The 24654-nt window shown below is 42.5% G+C and overlaps 1 protein-coding gene across 1 annotated transcript in view; it reads right to left on the minus strand.

Moving 5' to 3' along the window:
• SYT14 (synaptotagmin 14) overlaps positions 1-24654 on the minus strand; it is a 66183-nt gene that overhangs the window by 17513 nt on the left and 24016 nt on the right. The window contains exons 3-4 of the mRNA XM_066623468.1: positions 8606-8874; positions 7379-7822 (exon numbers count right to left, since the gene is read on the minus strand). Of these exons, the coding sequence (XP_066479565.1) occupies positions 7379-7822; positions 8606-8874 (713 nt within the window). The remainder of the gene's footprint in view (positions 1-7378; positions 7823-8605; positions 8875-24654) is intronic.

Here is a 24654-nt window from a genome sequence, read left to right on the forward strand (position 1 = left end):
CAAACGTTGTCTTACTTAGAGAAGGTCTCCGTGAATACCTCCCCGCCCCCACTGCAGGATGCAGCACATATCCCACTGGCATGGCTGCATCAGCTCTGGAAAGTTGGATAGGATTGGGCCCTAAATGTCCTTTTTGTATCTGCATTTTGTGTGTCTCCACTGAATACAACCTTTGGTATCTCTATGTTTGTAATCCCATTTCAATGTACTATGTAATTTTCACCTGCTGCTGGGATCTGACATCCTCTGGTCACATCTGCATTTTTGAACTGTGACTGTATTTCAAACGTGCCCCTTATGTGATGTGCCTTGCACACCTGGATCTTCATTAGAAATGTTTCTCTTGACTGTGTGCTAGGAAGAGGCACAGCAGGATGCACTCCGAACCCTTTCACATAGCGGTTTTACACAGTAACACACTACGTAATACAGAAACCCCTGGAACCCCTTTTACAGCGCAATAACCAAATTAACATGCTTACCCCTAGAGTTGCACGTCAGCAGCACATCAAAAACCTCTTAACTACTTGCAACAACTCCTGTGTGTGTTGCATGAAATAACAGTTTCCAAAGCTGCTTGGAACCCTCCGGACCCCTGCAAGGCTTTCCTCAAACCATGTTGAACACAGGCTGCTATAAACACACTTTGAAAAAAATTTTCTCTGTGCAGCTTCCTCCCTCTGTCTCACCCCTTCTAAACCTTCTTCCCCCCAAATCCTTCCCTGTTTTCATTTCTTTGGTACGCCAAACACACTTTGCATACATTTCTATCCATCATGAATCAGGCACGTTTACACATATTGTGGTGAGGATTTGATAGATTATACTATACCTTTCCCTTGTTACAACCTTTTCACTGAATAATTTCTTTGAAGATGCTCCCTTACCAGTCTCTTGAACTGATTCTTTCTGAAGCTGGTATTTGCACATAGCCCAAAAGATCTGTTGTTTTACTGGCTCTACCAACAGGGAAGGTCAAGGCTGGAGAGGCCTGAACTAACCCAATCCTGTGGAAGCCATTCCTGCATTCTTTACATCCGCCAAATAATTTGAGTACTGACAGTAATAAAGATTGTATCACTTGTCAGCACACCTGACCCATGTGACAAGGTTTCTCAGATCTAATCAGATGATCTCCAGAATTTTTAATAATAGAACGATCTATTGTAACTCTTGCTGTGATGAAATAATTAATTATTAATTAAATTACAAATTAATGCAATTAATAATTGCATTAACTGCAAATAAATTAATGCAAATAAATTACAGGAAAAAAGTGATGAATTGGAGATAACCCACATTTTCTACAGAACTCCTGCCAAATAATTAAGCACAGCCAAAAAAAAGACAGGCATTCTAATGGAAACCATGAAGCTTAAGTCAGAATTAGTTAGACTGAAGAACTGACTGACAAATAACTAAACAGTTAAGACTTTACTAACAGATTATATGTCATCTTTTTCTGAATGGCACTTGAGAGATGGACATGCTTATCTTAATTCATAGAAGGACTGTAAGCAGAATAAAGGAAAAAGAGTCAAACACATTCATAGCAATAAAAATTTTATGCTACTCCAGTATCCTGGAGTAGGTTGGAAGCTTTGGAATGACCAAGGAGGTGTGAAACTGAGGTTGCAATCCTAACCACACTTTCCTGAGAGTACCGTTGGCAACCTTCAGTCCCGAAAGACTATGGTATCGCGCTGGGAGCAAGTGCAGTCTGTCCCTGGTCTGTCTCCCTGGCTAAGGGCCTTCCTTCTTTGCCTCTTTGCCTCAGACTGTTGGCCGTGTCTCTTCAAACCGGGAAAGGCCATGCTGCACAGCCTGCCTCCAAGCGGGCCGCTAAGGGCCAGGGTTTCCCACTTGTTGAGGTCCACTCCTAAGGCCTTCAGATCCCTCTTGCAGATGTCCTTGTATCGCAGCTGTGGTCTACCTGCAGGGCGCTTTCCTTGCACGAGTTCTCCATAGAGTAAGCCCCATTTAACAAAATAGGACTTATTTCTGAGTAGACCTGGTTAAGATTGTGCCCTCAATCACTGAGCCAAGCTTGGCAACCTGGAAACCAGTGATATCATTGGCGAACGTCTGGAGGTGGCATTGCAATGAGTCATGATGCTGCTCAGCTGCAGAAAGGGTTTGTGCACTGGTGAAGACCCCTTAGAAGACACAGTATCCGTCAACACCCAGGTGTTGATGGTATCCTCTCACACTGGAAGGAAGCTTTACAATCTGTGCAATGTTAGCAGACGACACCAAACTTTTCTGAGTGGTGAAGACCAGAAGTGATTGTGAGGAGCTCCAGAAGGATCTCTCCAAACTGGCAGAATCGGCAGCAAAATGGCAGATGCGTTCCAATGAAAGTAAGTGTAAAGTCATGCATATTGGGGCAAAAAATCAAAACTTCACATATAGGCTAATGGGTTCTGAGCTGCCTGTGACAGATCAGGAGAGAGATCTTGAGGTGGTGGTTGACAAGTCAATGAAAGTGTCGACCCAATGTGTGGCAGAAGTAAAGAAGGCCAATTCTATGCTTGGGATCATTAGAAAAAGTATTGAGAACAAAACGGCTAATATTATAATGCCGTTGTACAAATCGATGGTAAGGCCACACCTGGAGTATTGCATCCAGTTCTGGTCAGCACATCTCAAAAAGGATATAGTGGAAATGTAAAAGGTGCAAAAGAGAGTGACTGAGATGACTGCTGGGCTGGGGCACCTTCCTTATGAGGAAAGGCTACAGCGTTTGGGCCTCTTTAGCCTAGAAAAGAGACGCCTGAGGGGGGACATGATTGAGACATACAAAATTATGCATGGGAAGGATAGAGTGGATCGAGAGATGCTCTTTACACTCTCATATAACACCAGAACCAGGGGACATCCACTAAAATTGAGTGTTGGGAGGGTTAGGACAAACAAAGGAAAATATTTCTTTACTCAGCCTGTGGTTGGTCTGTGGAACTCCTTGCCACAGGATATGGTGATGGCATCTGGCCTGGATGCCTTTAAAAGGGAATTGGACAAGTTTCTGGAGGAAAAATCCATTACGGGTTACATGATGTGTATGAGCAACCTCCTGATTTTAGAAATGGGCTATGTCAGATGCAAGGGAGGGCACCAGGATGAGGTCTCTTGTTATCTGGTGTGTTCCCTGGGGCATTTGGCTCCCTGCTGTGAGATACAGGAAGCTGGACTAGATGGGCCTATGGCCTGATCCAGTGGGGCTGTTCTTATGTGTCCAAAAAGAATGGTTAGATCCTGATGAAAAAAGTGGAACGGGCTATCAGGAAGTACCAGCATCTTTAGAAGTCAGTGGCTGTGATTTGCACAACATTCTCTTTGAGATAATTTTTTTTCTCAAAATAAAATCTGTGGGATAGAGCCTGTATTAGAATATTTGTCAAACTATTTCTCATAACAGTCACATTACTCTCTGAGTGTGCAGTGATCACTGAAAAGGATGATCTCTGGGAGATGACTATTGGATAGTATGTACGTGGATATCTACAATAGCATTGGTCACAGGGCTTCCATTCCATTGAATGGTCATGGTCACAATCTTGAGGATAAAAACATTCATGTTACTAAGAAGGAACAGAATCACAATAAGGAAGAACAGCTGGTATTGATGTGTCATCCTCAATTTCCTCATCAGATACAGATCTAAAATGGAAACATCTGACATGGTGCTGAAAGCTGGAGATAAACTGTGTTGCACATGAAGAAGTTGCTCCAGACACTTCACCACACATTTGGGCTGAAGCTGGGCTGAGTACTGTGGTGATTATTCAGTCTGGCATACTATTTGAATCCGCAGAAGCTTGTGGTGCAGCATCAAGCAGCGAGATTGGGAGGAAGGCTGTTGCAACAATGACTTTCTTGGTAGTCATTCCCTCTGGACTGTGCAGGTTCTTATCCTCTTCAAGGAGGAATAGGACAAGAACCAGCACAGTCCCGAGGGAATGCCTACCATGAAGTCAATCTTGCAACAGCCTTCATCACAACCTCTTCCACAATGGTAATTTCCCATTTCTAGTGGCCCTTGGTGCTTGATGCTGCACAGCAAGCCTCTGCAGACTGCTGTTTTGTAAACCTCTGGCACTAAAACCGACATTCCATGTTTTGTTCCTCAGTTCGGCAGATAAAGATTGTGGCCATCAGAAGTGGTCCTGTTAGCACCACAGCCACTCTGGCTAAATAACAGGCAAGTAGACAAACTAATATTTTTCCTCTAGAAAAAGTAAAGATGGTGGGTGGAAACTTTCTATATTCTAGGAAAACAAAGAAAGAAACCAAAAGAGCAACTAACAAAGACCAGGAGAGCTCTGAGAGAAAAATGAATGACAAACATTGTCTCTGACCCTGCTTGCACAGTTTTCAGAAGAGTAATCAGGCAGAAAGGTGCTCTCCCTACTCCTCAGGGCATACACAGAGAGGCACTATTCTAATTTATTCTCTAATTCTCTAATTCTAACTATTCTCTCTATTCAAAGGAGAGGAACAGGAGCACAAGCTCCTTGACTAGAGCTCTAGAAGATTCTAGAGATGTTCTGAACAGATACAGAACCTGGTTGAGAATTGCTCATAGATCATGCAGAAGAAACATACTATACCCATTTAGAAAATTAACACCAGTAGCCTGATTCTAAAATGAGTTGGAGTAGCTTCTGTGTGCTTAAGATGGAACATGCAAACTACTTTAGCAAATGAGACCCAAAATGATATTATATCTGCACTGCAGGCAGATAATGCCAGCATAAATATACAGGTCAGGATCTAAAACATCAAAAGCATAACAGAGGAAATTTAAAGTTGAACCTGTTTCAAAAATTGGGAAAGGCTTGCCACCTGCAAATTGCCACCTGCTTACTTTGGACAAGTAGCAATTGAAAAATGCAAAACTGTATTACCACCTACTTGCCCATTCATTTCTTCCTGACCGGGCTCTTTCAAGCTAGGCAAAAGTATGCTGCTGCAGTACTGTGGATATATGAACTGTCTTCCATGGGGTCTTTAGGGCCAAGAAAGACTACACATGCAGCTGTCATAGCACTATGATCAGGCTGACCCGATGTGATAATCGAAAAAGAAGACAAGGCACCCTAAAATGTAGGACATTGCAATATAAAAGCTAAAAAACACTTGTGTATGGATTTCATGTGGTTAATTTAAACAAAATATTACTCATTATTAAATTAAAACTATATTACATGCAAGTTATTACATATAATTTATTAGTTAAAAGAAGGCTATGCGCTGCCTGCAGGGGCCTGCTCAATGGGAAAAGGAGGACAATTAAGTACTTTTCCAGGACATAAGGCTAAAAAAAAAAAAAAAAGAGGACATGTCCTAGGGAAAGAGGGGGTCTGGTCACTCTGACTACAATGCTCTTTCTCTTGGCAGGAAATAAAAGTATGATGTTCTTCTGACTGTATGTCTGAGGGCCCAAACCTATACTTCTCCCCACTGGTGCGGGCATAGCTGTGCCAAAAAAAAGTGTGCACTGTATGAGGGGGGGGAAAGAGAGTGGGAGGCTTCAAAGGTGAGCCTTCAAAGGTGAAAGGGGATTTAAATCCCCTTATACCTACATAAGTCTCCCACTCTGCAGTGGGTCTCCTCAGACCTTCACCAATGAAATTGCTAGTGCACGTCCAAAGAGAGAAAGAGGTTGGGGAAGCTGCAGAAGAGGGGAATAGGACACTGTCACAAGCATGCTGTCACTGCCAGATTCACCACCTCCTGCAATCTCCATGCTCCATTATGCCCTTACACCCCTCCCCATTCCATTTGCCCCTCCCTGCACCTGCACCTGCCTTATTTGCTCCAATGCGTGGCTTTGCATGGCAGAGTTCCCAAAATGGCAGCTGTGCGCTTCGTCAGAAGCCATTTTGTGACAGCAGAACTTGCTTCCGCCGCTGCAAAAGGCTACATATGACAGCACAATCCTCAATAAGATTGGGCTGTGAAATACGCGTAACTGAAAAACAGGGCACAAAAAAAAGAGAAGGCACTGATGGACAGGAAACACACAAAATAAAAAAAGCATGATGAACCACAAGCATGTCTGTGAAGATGTATTTTTGTTAAAATAGACTGGCTGACAAAGAGGACATTCATGTATTATTATTTACTTTTCTATCCCACCCTTTTTCCAAGGAGCAAAGTTTGGTGTATACTGCCCTCGCCATCCCCACTTTATCCTCGCAATAACCTGTAAGATAAGAGATAGTGTGATTTGCGCTCACCATGACTGGAGATTGGAATCTGGGTCTCCTTGCTCCTGGTCTGACACTCTACCTACTGTCATTATAGAGCTCACTGGCATAGCTAGTGATCGTAGCCCGGTGCCAGGCTCAAAATGATGCCCCGGAAGTGATGTCACGCCCAGGTTCTTAAAAAGTGGAAACCGAGGGAAAACATGTTACCTCCCTCTAGAAGCTTGCCACCCACTTGCTCTGTCACGTCCCCTGAGCCAGTGGCATAGCTAAGGCATCTGTCTGCTACCTGGGGTCAAAGAAGATTTTTTAGCCCACCCCCACAAAAAAATCAAATTTAATTAAGCAAATAAATACAAAGTGTGCCCCTTATTGGTTAGAGACACTGTTCTGGGGTGAAGAGGGACAGTTATTCTCCCCCTGCTAAATATAAGAGGAGCACCACTTGAAAAAGTGTCTCTTTACTCAGTTAGCAGGGGTAATTGTATTATGATGCATGGAAAATTAGCACCTTATTGGCTTGATGCTGTATTATAATAACATCTCAATGGCTCTCAAAACAATCAGTCTTATGGAACAGTTTTGAGCTAAGGAAATCCACTTTTTGTTCCATGAGGTAGTTGTGTTTTCATTTTCTGGTTAATTGGTCATAACGTTTGATAGAATAGAGGTATTCCAATGGGGCTTATTGCACTGCATTCCTCATTAAATTACCTTTCCAATGATATATAACATGATGGTATTGTACATACATACCAATTTTTTTCACTTTTTTGGCCACTAGTGTCAAGCTCAGCTTGTTGCCTCTCTAAAGTTTGTTGCATGGTGCAACCACTACCCCCTGCACCCCCTTAGCTACGCCACTGATATAGTACACAGTTGCTGATAACATTTCCATAGCAAAACTCCTCAAGCCAATATATATTCAATATGGGCATTTTAAAACAAAATTTCAACAGACATAGGAAAGAGTTACATGTGAAAAATGCACGTTGTTTGAAAGGAAACTTGGTTAAAGAATCTAAAACTGAAGGGATCAAACCTTATGCCCTCTTGCAACTATCATTCAAAGGAGCCAGAATGTTACTCATTAATGATATAAATAACTGTTCAATTCAGAATCATTTGAATCCAGGCACACTTATTCTGATTGGTTTGATACTCACGGAAATACTGTATGCTGGCTCAAGGATCACTGGTATTGACATCTTCCCTTGAAGATTAAGTTTGGTTAAGTAAAATATCTTTTCTCCCAGAATCTTCTCCCTTTTCACCCGGCGTATACTATAAAGTCTAAAGCGTACTGCATAATTTGCAATCATCTCAGACTCAATATGAGTAAATCTAAATGTCTCAGTGAAGACAGGGCAGGGTCCCCTTTGGATGCAGGTTTTTGCTCTCTGTTTCTTGATGGGAAGAAGTACCAGGTGCACTTGCCATGCACTTGTCCTGGTATAATTTGGAATGTCTGTGACAGCTGTCACTGTAACCAGAAGCTTCTGTTCCTGCAAGTCATAGTCAAAAGTCACATCCAATGTGCCATATTTAGCTTCTGGTTCAGGATCAAAAGATTTCGGGAGCTGGGATGATGATCCTCGAGCTGACAGATCCTAAGTGAAAAAGAAAACAGAGGATTTTACTCTATGAGCATCCATTTATATCTGTATAATTATACTGATACATTTTGTGAAAAAGTCAAATGTATATTATATATGTATGTGTGTGTGCATATATATTTTTGTGTTTTTATTAATATACCTGTATTATCAAAAATTGTTCTCCTAGGCAGTGAAATGTTTTGGGTTTGTTTTTTTTTTCCATTTTACACACAAGGTGATTACATATTCATGGAGGGACATGATGACAGCCAGCCATGAGGAGAAAGATGGTTTTATGCTTACAACAAGGAAAGGTCATACAGAAAAGAGTGGGCAAGCAAGAATAAAGGCTCAAACCATTAAAATACAAAATCTTAATCAGGAGCAGCATTTATAAAACCTTGAAACTGCAAAGAAAGTGTGGAATGGAAAGAGAACGGAAAAATAAGCTAATTTGCTCATTACACATGCAGAACTTATGTTTCTAACAGCCCAATCCTAGCCATTCCACACACACACACACCCCCACCTTGATGCAGCAGTGCCAAAATGGTCCAGGTCTCCTCTGGGTAAGGGAACATTTGTTCCCTTACTTGGGAGTAAGCCTTCATGGCATGAAGGAGGGGGGAGTTCTATTTAGCTGTCACAGGTCTGCCTAGACCAGTGCCACAAGACTGGGTCCAGGAAAGAGTTTAAGATGCCACCCCTTCCCAACCATGTCACAAAAATAATAGACCAATGCTGTTTATTATATTCTGAACAGTTTCAGTACAATTGGAAGACTGTTTTATTTACCTCTGGGCTAAGGACAGCAGTACTATCACTGGGTACATCTTCTTCATATCCTTTGTTATGGAAGCTTTCTATTTCATGCCCAGTGCTTCCTTCACTTGGGCACTTATATGAACATCTTGGACTGTTGCTACACTGAGAAAATTCACACTTGCTGTCACCGACTTCAGAGGGCGTACACGAGAGGTGTGGAGAGCCACTATCATCTTGGTATGGTGGAGGCTGCAATTCATCGAGAGGAGGTGTCTGTCTCATTCTCTGAATGCAGTTTGCTGCAAATAAAAGACAGTTCTGATTTAGACATTTACTCTGTAAGTAATCTGCCTGGAACAGGAAAATATTATTTGATTGTTTAGCAATCTGATACTTTGTATCACGGGACTGAATCCAAATCTGTTTCATCCTGATTCAAACAGGTGTGTGAATAATAAGTTTGGCAGATAAAGGGTCTACAAAATCACTCCTGGATGTGTCCTCCTATGTTGCTGCTGCCTCACTGGATCCAGATATTTTTCTTCTGCCCTGATCTGGCTCCCCAGATTCACCAAGCTGTCCAGCAGAAATCTGGTTCTGATTCTTACCTCATTCCCTGCCTAATAATGTAGCACCTGCTTCAATTCTACCTTGGTTATGCAGCTCAGGTTACTCAGTGGCTTCTTGTATTAGCTCACTTCTTAGGTGTAATCCTCTTTCCTTGATAAAATGCTGTTTGTTTGCCTGATTTTCCTGTCTTGATACCTTGGTCTGAATAATAACCTGGATTCTATCACTTTGTGGAATGCTTCATTGCTGTAGCTGTGTTCATCTCTGGATCATGGTTTGGAGAGTCTTACCCTATATACCAGCCCTGTCAGATCCTGAAAAGATCAAGAACCCCATTCCTTTACAGACAGTGGGTGGCTTTAAAAGGTGGTCATGAATAGAGAGAATGTAGGGATCCACTATTAAGTTCATTAATCAGCGAGAGTAATAAATTAAAACCTTCACATTGATTTAAAAAGGATCCGCAATTAATCAGGCAGCATATTAAAAAATATTTGTTATATAAACATTTATGAAAACTGAAATTGGTGGGCACCATCTTAGAAATAGTGCTGTACCTTCTATCCCACACAGAAGAGAATGTCGCTTCTATGTTGGTGTCAGCTGTGACACACACTTGCAGGAAGTATTATTTTTCAAAGGAGTGTCTTATTCATAGACAAATTTGTGCCAATGTCAATCAATCAGTCAGTTTAAAAATCTCATACAGTCAATTAACTAAGGTTCCTTTAACTGGATGACAGTCTTTATATAGTACAATGCAGATGAAAAGTGCACACAGAAGACACTCTAAGGCAGTGATTTTCAACCTTTTTCATCTCACGGCACACTGAAAAGCACTAAAATTGTCAAGATACACTATCAGATTTTTGACAATTGACAAGGCACACCATGCTGCCAATGGGAGACTCACATCCCCATTGGCCTACTAATAAATCACCCCCAAATTCCTGTGGCACACCTGTGGACCACTCATGGCACACCAATGTGCCACAGCACAATGGTAGAAAATGGCTGCTCTAACACGAAATAGTTAAGTTCAATCACATGTAGAAATGAATCCAAAAACAAAAAACCATGCATCTGACCAAAAATAGACAAAGAACAGAAACAATTAGGGTCTCACTAGCAAGGATTACATAATCTGAGTTTAAAAACAAAATACTTAGGGATATTGAGCCCTTCGAAAAGTTGAACAACAGTGCAATCTTAGGCAGGTTTACTTGGAAGTAAGCCCCACTGTATTCAATGTCCCATTTAGCTTAGTAGATCTGAGTACAAAAGCATAGGATTATGCTTTAGATCAGGGATGCCCAAACTCCTCGGGGAGCCCCCAGTCTCCAGTGAGCCTCTGGCCCTCTGGAGACTTGCTGGAGCCCGTGCTGGCCCTACACAACTGCTCTCAGCATGTGGGCGACTGTTCAACCTCTTGCATGAGCTGTGGGATGAGAGCTCCCTCCACTGCTTGTTGTTTCACATCTCTGATGTCGCAGCGGCAGCTATGGAAAGGCCAGCCTTGCTTTGTGCAAGGCCTTTTATGGGCCTCTATATTGCAAGACTTTCATTTATTCATATAAGCTCCACCTCTAATATATTCATTTATGTAAATTTATTCAAAATTGAAATGTAAATTAATTCTTTTTTTCCTGGCCCCCGACACAATGTCAGAGAGATGATGTGGCCCTCCTGCCAAAAAGTTTGGACACCCCTGCTTTAGATAATGTATCAAAGGAAGGCATATAGATAAGAGAGAGAGAGAGAGAGAGAGCAATAGTCCTACTAACCAATTTCACTGGATTTCGCTCTAGATCCTGTAGGGGAAAACAGATGGCATCCTTAATATTAACTACTGTACTGCCACTACTGTTTCACCTCCAACCTCCACTGCTATTTTTTCTCTTGCATCACCATCATTGTTTTGGTATTTCTCTCGCTATTTTGGCTCCTTGACTTCTTTATTAGTTCCTGTATTTACTGGCGACCTTGCTGTTTCCCACAGGTCTTCATCATCTCCGCAATTCTAGCTTTGCATTCCATGTTGCCAAACCAGGGTGCCGTTACAGTCTCATTTAACACCAGGAAACAGCTGCCTTGTCTTTGTGGCTCCAAACTCTCAGCTAAAGAGAGCAGTTCAACCAACCCACGTTTTGCACACCAGCTTTGAGCTCCTCTTGCACCTGTTTAAAGATTCATAATGGTCTAGAAACATGTATTGTTACCAATGATCTATCTGGTTCCAATGTCCTTGTAGGGATTATTATACAGCTTGATAATTTTTTTGCAAGTAATGCTTTGCAGCCATCATGACTGTTTTCATTCTCGGTGGTATACCCCCGCATGCTCTCGTGCCATTCCTCTACATGCAGCATTCTTCATGTTTATTTTTAATCTAACCTAAGTTTCAAAAGTTTTAATCTGTTGGGAGCTGCTAGGCAAATGTTAAAACAATTTAAATAAAACATAAAATGAAATACATGTTTAAAAATTAAAGAAACTCTTCTATTCTGAATGATTAAATACCCACAGAGGTTTCTGTTATGCTGCTCCATCAAGTGCAAATGGAATTTTCATGTTTTAATATTTTCAAGCTAAGAAAAGTTCATCTTGCCAACTAACCCTATACCACAAGAAGAGTATAGAAAATAAATAATAAATATTTAATGGAGACCCAGGACTTTTTAAAAAAACAACACAAAAATTACATGAATGTACATTGTTATTTTACATTTTAGTGGGTTATCTCAACTTCTTGCTACCATCACTCATGATTCTGACCATATTAGGCCCGCCTGGTCAGGAAACAAGCTCCTGATCCTTACCTTCAAAGCCGTACCTTCCCTTCGAGAGAAGCTACAATGAGGGAACCAGAGGTTTGATCAATGGTTACAAATTGGATAGGCCTTTAAAACATCTTCTGATCATAAGGTGGGATAAACCAATGGTATTGTTTATAGTTAAATGGAAGGCAAAATTAACTCTTAGAGAAGGGTTTGCCAATCGAATTAATTTGAGATGGATGCCATATCATTCACTGTCCTGGATAGAGGCATCCCCTCATTACATTATTAGATGCTGTATTGATACAGAAGTGTTTCCACTTCACCAAATGGATTTTGCTTGTCAGGGTTTTTTGAAATGCTTCTTTCTAGGGAGGTTCCCAGTGCTGACCACTCAAACCCAGCTTGGGAGTTATGGGACTTACCATGCCCCTTGTGAGCATCTGCTTGTGGTGGTGGAGGAGATATGATGGCAACTGACACCAACATGGCTATTGTGAGAATGAAGGCCCCTGTCCCAAAATGCAGGCTTGAGGCAAAGATCCTACTTCTTCCTTGTCTGCCTGGAGAACATTTTCAAATGGCTCTCTCCCAAACAGGGAAGACAAAGAAGAAGCATTCTTGCCAAATATTGAAAAGGAACTAAAGGGTTGGGCATTCTACCAGAGTTTGCGGCACAGTTATGCATGAGGTTTCCCCACTCAAGCATAAAGACAGAACATGCAACAAAGCTCTGGAAGCTTCCAAGATCAATTCTGCACATGCCCAGAACTCTACTATGTGCAACTGCAGAAACAACAAGGAAGAACCATGGTTCATTTGGCTAAAACTTGGCATTGTAATGTTACGCCTGAACCAGAACCTGCCCTCAAACCAGAGTTTGTTTGGGCCTGACAAACCAGAATTTGAATTTGGTTGATTTAAAAACTTCAGTTTGTGCTAACTATAGTTTCTCATTATTATATCTGATTTCACAAAAAATTGAGAAACAACGTTTAGGGCCACAGTTCCAGAGACAAGTGCATAATGGAGATGGGAGTGAACTTATGAAGCTGAGTTCTGAGCTGAAAGGAACAAAACCAGATAAGCCATTCTAAATCACTGCAGTAGTGTCACTATGGGGATATGGGCCGCACCAGATGACCGGCATGGGGGGGGGGTGACTCCACTATTAGCCCAAATTTTTTTAAATCTTGGTATTTTTGAATAAGACCATCATGTAATATATCACCTGATGCATAATTTCATGCAGAAAGCAATGAAACAAACCACATTGAAATACTTCTTTTCTAACAAAAGTCATAGCCAAAAAACATATAGGAGTGGGGCAATGGTGTATCACCACACCCACTGCTGGGGCATTGCCCCACCTACTGCATAGGAGGAGGTCCATCATGGGGGTGACATACTGGTCTCCCACACAGGTGACACAAACCCTAGTGATGCCACTGAATCATTGTTTATTGTACATTTGAAAGTTATGGTTTGATGGTACATTTGAACCTAGTCTCTATCTTATTGTTTGCTTCTCACACAGGGTGAGCAGAGTGAATTCCGTTCCATTATTCTTCTGAAATGAACTGCCACCTTCTGTTTTGATTCGTTGAACATGAGGTTGTGAATAGGGGCTTAACAGCAATCAGTTGTAACCAATTTTCAGTGTAGGTGTTCACAACTCTGGCTGATCTTCACATTTTCTGGAAATACTCAAGATGCAAAATGCTTGTACTTGGAGGAAAAGTTAAAGTGGAGGCGGACTGGTAGGTGAAATGCTTCTTTGAATTGTGTCAACTTTTCAAAAGAATTGCAAAAGGACAACAAATACAGCACATCTTAAGAAGCACACTTGTTTTGTTTTTCTTACATCTAACTAAATAAACTAAAATTGAAATTCTTTTTGAAAAGAAAAAACCTTTACCCACTGAGAACCTAGAAACTCCAGAAATCTTAACTTATTAAAGAGACATGTCACAACAATATGTTCCATCAGTTACCAGCGCTATACGTGAAAGAAGCAGAAGAAAAAGACAGAGTGACAGAATGAATGAACAAGGTGGAAAGAAGAAAGGATGGGGGAGTGGCACTTAGATTCATGCAAAGACAGTTCTGCTTTCTTGCTCAAACACTGAAATAAGCGTTAATCAGGTACCCCAGTTCTGGTTCATGACTTAGAGTCTCTTCCTTTCAACTGATTGCTATTGCTTGTGTTTGTGTGTGTGGGGGGGGGGGGAGAATAATAAATATTAGCAGTGTAGGTCCAAATACCATTTTGCAAGAAGGTGGGTGAGTCTTTCATTTAAAACAAAAACAAAGGCAACTTAATCTGACTGCAAATCTGAGCAGCAGAAGGGTGGTAGGCAGAGGCTGCTCACACCTCCCTAGTTTCTCAGTCCAAAACTGTTTTTCAATTTGTGAAGTGCTACAAGGCACCCAGTACCTACAGAGGTGGGGTGACATGCATTGCATGCAGGAAATCTTGATCAAAGCCAGACCAAAGCAGACTGTGAGCCAGATTCCAGCTGCTTTTCCCTAATGTTGCTTCCAATATCCTTCCCCCACCGCTGCCTTTGTTATCATATAAGGTCTGACTAGGAGCCAGTATGTTAATTGCCCCACAGCTGCTGTAATTTTCAGAGCACACCCTCTGTGTGTGTGAGTGCCTGATCAACCCTTAAGCTATTCAATGACGGAAGTAAAAAAACCAGGTCATTTGGTACCACAGTAGAATAATGGACTCAAAGTAATGATCTCCCCTCCCAAACCCTTGGCTGAATTTTCCCTACTCTTATCAAGCACAGTACTCAGTGCCTTCTTGTGAAGTAGATTACCAATTGCTTCAGCTTTAACCCAGTTATCTATACTGAAAGGCCAGCAAGCCCATCTTTAAGGAACTGTGAGTAAACAAGAGACCTAACCAGCAGTCCAACAGCTAGAGTAAGCTTCAGGAAAAATAACAAAACTACATGTTAGTCCCTGGCAAGATGCCCTACAAAAGATCTGGCCAAGAAGCCACTATTTGGAATTCCATTCTGCAACCTACAGTTGAACTGCTTCATCATGAAATGCTGCAGCACCCCAAACACATAGTCTTTCAAGGCAGTGCTCCTTGTCAACCAGGATGGTGAGTTCTTCTTCTTTACCCATTGTACAGCCCAATCCTATGCACGTAAGTCCTCTTAGAATCAATAGGGCTTACTCCCAGGAAAGTATGGATAGGATTGGACGGTTACTTTGCTTATTCCTTCTCTGTCCCCCACTCTCTTCCTCAAAGAACCACCCATGATCCTGATATCCCACTTCTCTCTCTAGAACCAACCAAATCTTCCTGTGAACACCATCTTGCCACTCTTCAACCTCTAATTCCCTACAGCAGTGATAAATCTGAAGTCAATATAAAGTTGAAATCACACACAGTTGTAAGTCCTGTGTGCTTGTTTGGTCCTTTTTCTCTACAGCCTGTTTTTCTCTATCTATATATTTTGGATCACTGACCCTGAGCTTTACTTGGCTGTAACACAACTCAGATCTTCAGACATGTGCTGCCATTACAACAGAAAGCACACCAAAATGAGGATCAGAGAGTGGGGAACATTTTGGATCAGCAAACCAATAGAAAAGGTGGGTGAGGGAGAAGAATGGAAAAAAGCCCATCTCAATTGATGAACTTTTTGCAACACCTCACAGTTAATAACAATACAATGAAAGTTGCAAAACACATTTCTGTTTTATTGACTATTTACAGTTACACACTCTAAACATTTTTATGGTTATAAAATGTAAAATTTTAAATACCTAATTTGAAATTACTGTTTTATACAGCTTGTTAAACAACCCATTTGAAGGTGGCAGATAAGTAGCTAATTACTAACAAATCTGACAGCTAAAGCTGCAAAATGTTTGTATGGTAATTCCAAAATTGAAAATAGTTTATTGCAGATCCATTCAGAAACTACATGACTTATCTTGGACAAAAAACACACACATTCCAACATTTTTCTTTTTAACAGGGCTACAAACAAAATACAACTTTGATTTCCTCTTTGTGGAATGAATCATTGCATGTTGGAACCGTTTAGACACTAAAAAGTAAGGAAGCATAAACTGATTAATTCTTGGCCTCAACAACCGGCACAGCAACTTTGATCCTTCCTGACACATGAAAACTGTTTCCATAGTCAATCCAATAAAACAAACCATTCATAAACCGGACACTATATCTGAGATTCACAGTTTATTAAATAAAAATCTTGAACATATATGGAAGCCTCTATATGCTTGAGGTTCAAAATGGCTCAACAGAAGCTGGTTTCTTTCCCTGCCCCCAACCCCGATGCATTCCCACTAGAGCAGTGTTTCTTAAACTGTGGGTCGGGACCCACTAGGTGAGACATGAACCAATTTCAGGTGGGTCCCCATTCATTTCAATATTTTATTTTTAAAATATCAGACTTGATGCTATCATAGTATGTGACTGAATTTGGGGAAATGTTACAAATCTGTCCTTTTAACAGGCTACTATGTATATGGTTTGAACAATGCTAGTCAATAGGACTTACTCCTGGGTAAGTGGGGGTAGAATTGCGGCCTAGGATTGTTAAAAATTTCCTACTTGATGATGTCCAATCATGACATCACTTCTGGTGGGTCCTGACAGATTCTCATTCTAAAAAGTGGGTCCTGATGCTAAAAGTTTGAGAACCACTGCACTAGAGTGTATGGGGAGTAGAAAGGCCTGAGTCTGCCTCCTGTGTCCTGATCCAGTCTATCATTTTTGAGCAGCATAAACTAGTCAAGCTCCAGAGATCAAAAAACTTGCATCATGAAGTCAGAGGGCTGGACAGACATATGGGAGACATAAAAAGGTCTCCCATTCCCCATAATTCCCTGCTTCACCGTTTCGAGGAAGACATGCAGGAACCCTGTAAGGATTACTCAGTGAAGAGATTTTGTACCTGCATGTGGCAGGATCTACTCCATAATGTATTTTCAATTTTTCCCAAGACACCACTAATATAAAATTTATCTGAATTAAATAAAAAATAGGTTGATATTCAATACATTTAGGGTTGGAACAGAAAAGGAAGAATTTCTGGTTTAGCTTTTCAGTGGCAGCCTCTTGGCGCTTTTAATGCAACTTGTGAGGGTTCCCTGACTTCCAGGAGTTTGTCAGGAGGGTAGGAGGTGGGAAAAACTCTGGTGCATGTGAGGAAAACTATGGCTGTGGCTTGCAGTCATAACTTGGAATCATCCAATGTTAGAGCTAGAAGGGGCTGTGGAGATCATCCAGTGTACACAATGACTACAGCATCCCTGGCAGGTGGCCATACAGTCTCTGCCTGGACTTTCAATGAGGGTAGCTATTACCGCCCAAGGCAAACAGCTCTTATACAGGCAAGAAATTCTTCCTCTTGTTTAGCCTAAATCTACTTCACTGTAGTTTCAACAGATTGGTTCTAGTCCTGCCCTCAGGAGAATAATGGCCCAATCCTATCTGAAAGTGCCCACTGACAGAACATGTGTTCTGCCGGTGGAAGCAGGCAGAAGTGCCTGGATCTGGAGCACACTGGCACTCACACTCACCAGCAGCAAACACATCGTCTGCTGGCACCCGGTTAGGCAACAGTGGGACAAGCGGTGGAAAGGATGGGTGAAGAAACTGGAGAAACAGGGGCATTTCGGGGTGGGGTGGGGTGGGGTGGGGAGGGACAACTGGTGCAGAATTAAGGAGGCCCATAGGGAAATGTGGAGGCCCAGGGTAAAGGAACAAAAGTTACCTTAACCTGAGGAGTCTTCTATAACTGCCCCCCCCATAGAATGCAGAGTGCTACTCTTTGGTGAGGGTGATTTGGATAGGTTTGGGGCCCAGGTCTGTTCCTTCTTCCACGTGATAGTCCTTCAGATATCTGAAGATAGCTATCATATATCCCATTATGTTTCTTTAAAAACTCTTTTGCTCGCATAGTATGCTGTCCAGTTTCTTTATGTTTTGGGCATCAAGTGTGTACTTCAGGGAACTAATTCCAAACAGTTGGTTAGAATCAGAGATGTCTGAGGAGAATTCTGTTTGTGCAATGAGGTTTTCTATCATGCCCTCTCCTGGTGCAGACCATGGGCTTCCCAAAAAGCCCGTTCACTCACCCCTTTTCACTTCCTGAAAAGCCCTGAAAAACACTCACCTCTGCTTCCACTAAACCGGCTGCCTCACACTGTTGCAAACATGCTGTAAAGCACGTTTGCGAGCCTCACCACCAGGCTGCCACCTGTGTTAGCCCAGCACCAGCACGGGATGGGCACCCAGCCTCTGCCACTCAGTGGTCTCATGGACCTCCGAGCCACAGCTTGGTAAGTGGGGTTGGGGAGGGGGGCAGGAAGGAGGCATTCCAGGGAGGGGGGAGTCGTGGGGAGAGTGGAGAGAGGGTGGGCGGGAAGTGTGACGGGGAGGTGGGAGATGGAGGGAGGGCAGGCGAGAGGCATGCCAGGGGAAGGAGCGTGGAGGCAGGAGGCATGTCCGGTGGAACCTGTCCATTCGTGGAGGGCTCCGCGCCCTACACGAACCTTTTGGTTGGCGGTATAGCCCCATTGTGGGGCTGCTTCCTTACCCGGGAGAAGGGGACAAAACTCCCCTTCTCCCGAGGCACAGCCTGCAGTAGCCCGAGGTGTGCAGGATCCGGTGGCAGCCGTTTTCTGTGCCGCGGAGGCTGGGCGCCCTGGGCAGCTCAGGATTGGGCTGTGAATGGTTAGTAAGTTGATTTCATACATGACTGGTTTGTTTATAGATTCATATATATGTTGAATCAAATTTGCAGTATGATCAAATATTTCAAAACTACCCTTCATTATAGACAATTGTTCAACAATGTATTACCTCCTTATAAAGCAAGGATTCCGCTTGCAAAGTATCATGTGCTTCTGTTTGTTGCCTACATTAAAAAAAAACACCCTTGCTTTCTTGTCACACAACTTGTAAAAGAAGTAAGTACAGTTTTCAGAAACATATGCAAAAAATTGCATTAACATTTTGGCCACTCAACAATTCTTGAATGATTAAGTGTGTGGTTCAACCAGATACGATACTGCAGTTTACTTACTCAAAGTAAGAAATGTGTGTTGTAACACAGGCTTGGGTAATTTTAGAATTTTGATAGGAGATCACAGCTGCACCAGAATTAGTTTCTATAGCAACCAAGAAGAAATAATGTAGTGAATTGCAATGTAATACACAAAGATGGGATCCTCGCAAACAGAATTATTTTGATAAAACTTTAACAATTTTTTTAAAATTAAAGCATTTCCTCCAAATAATCGTTCTTACACTCTCCCACCCTAAAAATGCTATTTGTTTGCTTCCCCCTGCACTGATATACATATTACATTGCAGTGTTTTTTCTGCAAATAAATTCAAGATATGCCCATTAAAAAAAGAGAGATTTCTAATCTAACCTGAGCTACCATTTTCAAAGATGCCTGTCAAATTTTTTTCTTCAAAAAAGGCATATATTAAAAGAGCACCTTTGAGTAATTCCTAACAATGCACCTTATGGACAACAATGTTACAACATAAAATCATCCTAAGAAACAGCATGATTGGCTTGGGAATTAACATTGATACCCAACTTTTAAAACCTTTGGACAAATGAGATCTAGAGAGGCTTTTATCTGTGTGTACTCTCCCATGGACTGAACATGATTAAACAAAACTATTAGTATTCAAGGTTCTTCACACCTTTAGGATATCCTGAATATTTTTTTTTAATCAATTTAAGCAGATCCTTAAGATCACAAATGTTACAATTTCTTGTAGTAAGATAAACTGTGACATTTTGTTTTAAGCTATTTATGGCAATTAATTCCAAGCATATGTCTGAACCTTTTATGCATTTTGCCCTCATAATGCAACCCATTACTGTGGCTCACTCTATCCCCCTGAGTTCCAAAGTATCTTTGGAGTTGCCATGGATACCAGCGACATGCTTTCTCCCACAACTGCTTTGTGTGTCTTATCAAACACCAGAAAACTGACACAGTAGGAATCTGAGCCATCTATACAGGATGAATTTCTAATCTCTTGGTACCACTCCTTGCATCCCCCACCCCCCCACAAATGAGCTCTACAATATCTACTTGAGTTCTAAATGAAATCCATCTGTAGACTACTTCAAAAAAGAAGAGGTAAGAGTTAAAAAATTTGTTGCAGAGGTGAAATTTAAACCAGGTGTATTTTTTTTAAGTGCCCTCTGAAAGATATGGGCTGATCTCCCAATGCTGCTCATTTGAGCAGAGATGATGTATAAGTTTCAGAAATAATGCCGAATGTTTCCATAAAAATACAACTAGCATCTGGTATAAGCTCCCAGCTCAAAAGCTGCATTGCAAGAAATTCTGATTTGCCTTTTTCACGTCCTTGCTGCTTCTATCTCTATCTTATTTTTAAGTGCTTTCTTTTGTCTAGTTTTTAAATTATGCCCACAATCTAGTAGCTCTGGCAAACTTCATGTGTGCTACATGAGTGAGTATGAGCCAAGCGTCTTCTGGCTATTGCCCTGACCATAGTTGTGAGTTGCTTGCGGGGGGGGGGGGGATTCCAAACACTGAAGCTGCTAGAGCAGTGTTTTCCAAACTGTGGGTCAGGACCTGATTATTGGTGGGTTGTGAAACTGAAACTGACAAGCTTATAGCTAACAAGGATAATGTACTGAGCATATGGAAAGTGAAACTGAGCTGCACATGTAGGTTTACCTGCAGGTAGGCAAACATTCCTCAGCTCCTCTCATAGGCCAGGTGAAACGGAATGCAAGGCCAAGAGAATGGTCCCAATCCAACAAATGCTCCAGTTTCAATTATAGATAGGGTTGGGGGGTCAGCCTGCGATCACCCCCTCTGCCCCAAATTGTTCCTCCCCAGAAGCCCATATGCGTTCTTGCAGAAAGAGGGGTTTGTATGCCGCTGCCTCTTATTCTCTGCTGGTGCCCAGCATGAGGGAGTGTTGCTGCACTTGACCCAAAATGTCCGCCCCATCCTGAAGGTGGAGGGAGGAAGGAAGAGGAGGCTTCAGCTGAGGTGCACAGAATAAGGCTCTCCGGTAGCAGCACTAAAAGTATGGGCCTTACCAGACCCTGCCATATTGGCCAGAGCAAGTGTGAGGTAGGTTAAGAGCAGTCTGACTTGCTCACAGCTTTACTGTTGCTGTAGAAGTGGAGTGAGATAAAGTTGATGAGCTGCCTCCGGAGCTACCAGCAATTGTAATGCTCTAGCTGGAAGAAGCAGAAGCGAGATAGCTTATCGCCATGTTGCAGAAATGCTTCTGCAAGCTGATCAGGAGGTTGCTGTTGGCATGCAAAGCACATGGGCAATCACTGGTGCAGTGCAGTGGCCTAAAGCCCCACCAGCAGTCGAGTGGTGAAGGCTCTTCCAAGCCAAGGTTGTGGCTGGTGCACAGAGACTTCTGAAAATATCCTCTTTCATTCCGTAGGCCCAAGCCCTAATAAAGAAGGGTGAAGGGGGCAAAGAAAAGGAGAACACAAAAGGGGGAAAATAAGGAAGAGAAGGAAAATGCTGAACTCCGAAGCTCAGAACTCTGCATCTTCATCTTAGCAGAGGGCAGAGGCATTCTGGGGGGCAGAATGCCCTCAGTAAGAGAAGGATACACCAAAAGTGTCCGGTCCTGCCTCCTGGAAGTGGGAGGGGCATTCTCCAAAGGGTCAGGAATGTCCCCGTTCCTCCACCAGAGAATAGAAAGTCCCACAGCACATGCTTTGGGTTGGCATTATACAGTGGGCTCTCCTTATCTGCAGGCTTGGTATCTGAGGATTTGAGAATCCATGGGTGCCAAGTCCACGCTACAGAATCAGGTCCTAGGAGGGGGCAGGATCAGTGCTGCCCGTGCTGCTGGCATTCTAACCCTCTTTCTGCGCCCAATCCTGGGGCATGTGTCAACATGGACCTGTGCCACCAAAGTAGCTGTCACAGGTCCGAGGAGACCCCCCTTTGCACTGTGGAGGCTTACCTCTGGGTAAGGGACCTGTTGTTCCCTTATCCAGTGGAGACCTCTGGTACTGCCCCCCCACCATAGGATGCAGTGGTTATCATTTTGGCAGAAAGGATAGGATTGGGCCCACAGTATTTCATTTTTTGGTGTATTCATTTTCTATTATCATCAGCTTATATAAATCCAAACTTTCAGGTCACCAAATCTAGGGTGAATATGAAAGATGAATGTGACAAATCGCATCTTAGTGATAACATAATGTATACAATCAATATCAGAAAAGATTATAGGGACAGCCCAATCCTATGCTTTCCACTGATGAAGCCACACCAAAAAGTCTCACACTTTATCCTGTGATGATGGCTGTCCAGAAGTTGTCCTCTGGGTAAGGGGACATCTGCCGGCCTGCCATGTGTACTTGGACCTGTGCCAACAATATCACTGGAACAAGTTCACATGATTCTGGCAAGGCAGACTAAGGCCAGGAAGGGGGTTAATTTTCAGTGTTTGTCACTGCTCCCAAAATTGCGCCTTCCCAGTCCTGATCCACCCTCTTCCCCACCTTGTTTCCCTGCCCACTCTATTCTGCCCACCTCCCTCCCATCCCATCTGTTGAATTACCTGGGCTAGTGGGTGTCTGGAGTCTGCTGGCTAGCGGAGCTGGCTACTTGTGGCAGCCAGGCTGTGTGCTCCAGTGTGTCACCTTTTGCGACAGCCAGAAAGCACCTAGCACTACCAGAACACTCATTCCAGAGGTGTTAGGCACCTTTAGGATTGTGTCTGAAGTCTGGCATATGAATTAGTCTAATTCTAATTAGTCAATTGGTGTATTATAATAGGTGTAGTACCCAGTATATTATCTATCTTTATGCTAACTTGTTTTGTTTTGTTTTATGCTCTGTTTAGTATTTTAATATAAGGATATTTTAATATCTGGTAAGATTAAAATCTGGATGGGCAATAACAAAACACATTGTAACCCAAACGATAGATGACTATTTAATATTATTATTATTTACATTACTTAAGAATAATCTAATACCTGTCCATAATGATTACCTATTCTTCTTCAGCTTGAAACCTTACTGTGGCATGCACATCTACTTCTGGTAGTTCATGTAATTGAGAAATATGTGACCCATTCAGCATAAATGGATGAAAAAAGTCTCTTTTATGGAACTCCTATTTGTTAATATCTGGATCAGAAGGTCTAAAGAGCACCTCAGAATGCAACTACAGGTTGAGCCTCATTATTCGCTTGGGTTCCCTTCCAAGCACTCCCTTGGTTGGCAAAAAAAAAAAAAAAGCACTATAGCAAATCAATTTAAAAAACAAAGTTTCTTTGCTCCAGTGATTTAAAAACAGCCTTGCTGACCTTTGTGATGTAAGATAAGAGTCATTAAGAAAACAATTCATCAATCAGTCATCCTCCGTTTTTTCATCCGTTTTGACGTGCACGTTGGGGGAAGAATACCAGGCAAATCTCTCACAAAAACCCTTGACTTCCGATGGGCGGACTTCCCTCAAATGAGGAGGCTGGTTAGAAGGAGGTTGAAAGGGAGGGTAAAAAGAGTCCAATCTCTCCAGAGTGCATGGAGGCTGCTTAAAACAACAGTAATAGAGGCCCAGCAGAGGTGTATACCGCAAAGAAAGAAGGGTTCCACTAAATCCAGGAGGGTGCCCGCATGGCTAACCAGCCAAGTTAGAGAGGTGTCAGCGTTACTGAGCCATTGGGAAACAGTGATCATGCTGTGATCCATTTCGACATGCACGTCGGGGGAAGAATACCGGGCAAATCTCTCACAAAAACCCTTGACTTCAGACGAGCGGACTTCCCTCAAATGAGGAGGCTGGTTAGAAGGAGTTTGAAAGGGAGGGTAAAAAGAGTCCAGTCTCTACAGAGAGCATGGAGGTTGCTCAAATCAACAGTAATAGAGGCCCAGCGGAAGAGTATACCACAAAGGAAGAAGGGCTCAACTAAGTCCAGGAAAGTGCCCGCATGGCTAACCAGCCCAGTTAGAAAGGCTGTAAAGGGCAAGGAAGCTTCCTTCCGTAAATGGAAGTCTTGCCCTAATGAGGAGAATAAAAAGGAACATAAACTGTGGCAAAAGAAATGTAAGAAGGTGATACTGGAGGCCAAGCGAGACTATGAGGAACGCATGGCCGGCAACATTAAGGGGAATAATAAAAGCTTCTTCAAATATGTTAGAAGCAGGAAACCTGCCAGAGAAGCGGTTGGCCCTCTGGATGGTGAGGGAGGGAAAGGGGAGATAAAAGGAGACTTAGAGATGGCAGAGAAATTAAATGAGTTCTTTGCATCTGTCTTCACGGCAGAAGACCTCGGGCAGATACCGCTTCCCGAACGGCCCCTCCTGACCGAGGAGTTAAGTCAGATAGAGGTTAAAAGAGAAGATGTTTCAGACCTCATTGATAAATTAAAGATCAATAAGTCACCGGGCCCTGATGGCATCCACCCAAGGGTTATAAAGGAATTGAAGAATGAAGTTGCAGATCTCTTGACTAAGGTATGTAACTTGTCCCTCAAAACGGCCATGGTGCCAGAAGATTGGAGGATAGCAAATGTCACGCCTATTTTTAAAAAGGGAAAGAGGGGGGACCCGGGAAACTATAGGCCGGTCAGCCTAACATCCATACCGGGTAAGATGGTGGAATGCCTCATCAAAGATAGGATCTCAAAACACATAGACGAACAGGCCTTGCTGAGGGAGAGTCAGCATGGCTTCTGT

Source organism: Tiliqua scincoides, chromosome 1, assembly GCF_035046505.1.
Source record: "Tiliqua scincoides isolate rTilSci1 chromosome 1, rTilSci1.hap2, whole genome shotgun sequence".
In the NCBI taxonomy this organism is placed as follows: domain Eukaryota; kingdom Metazoa; phylum Chordata; class Lepidosauria; order Squamata; family Scincidae; genus Tiliqua; species Tiliqua scincoides.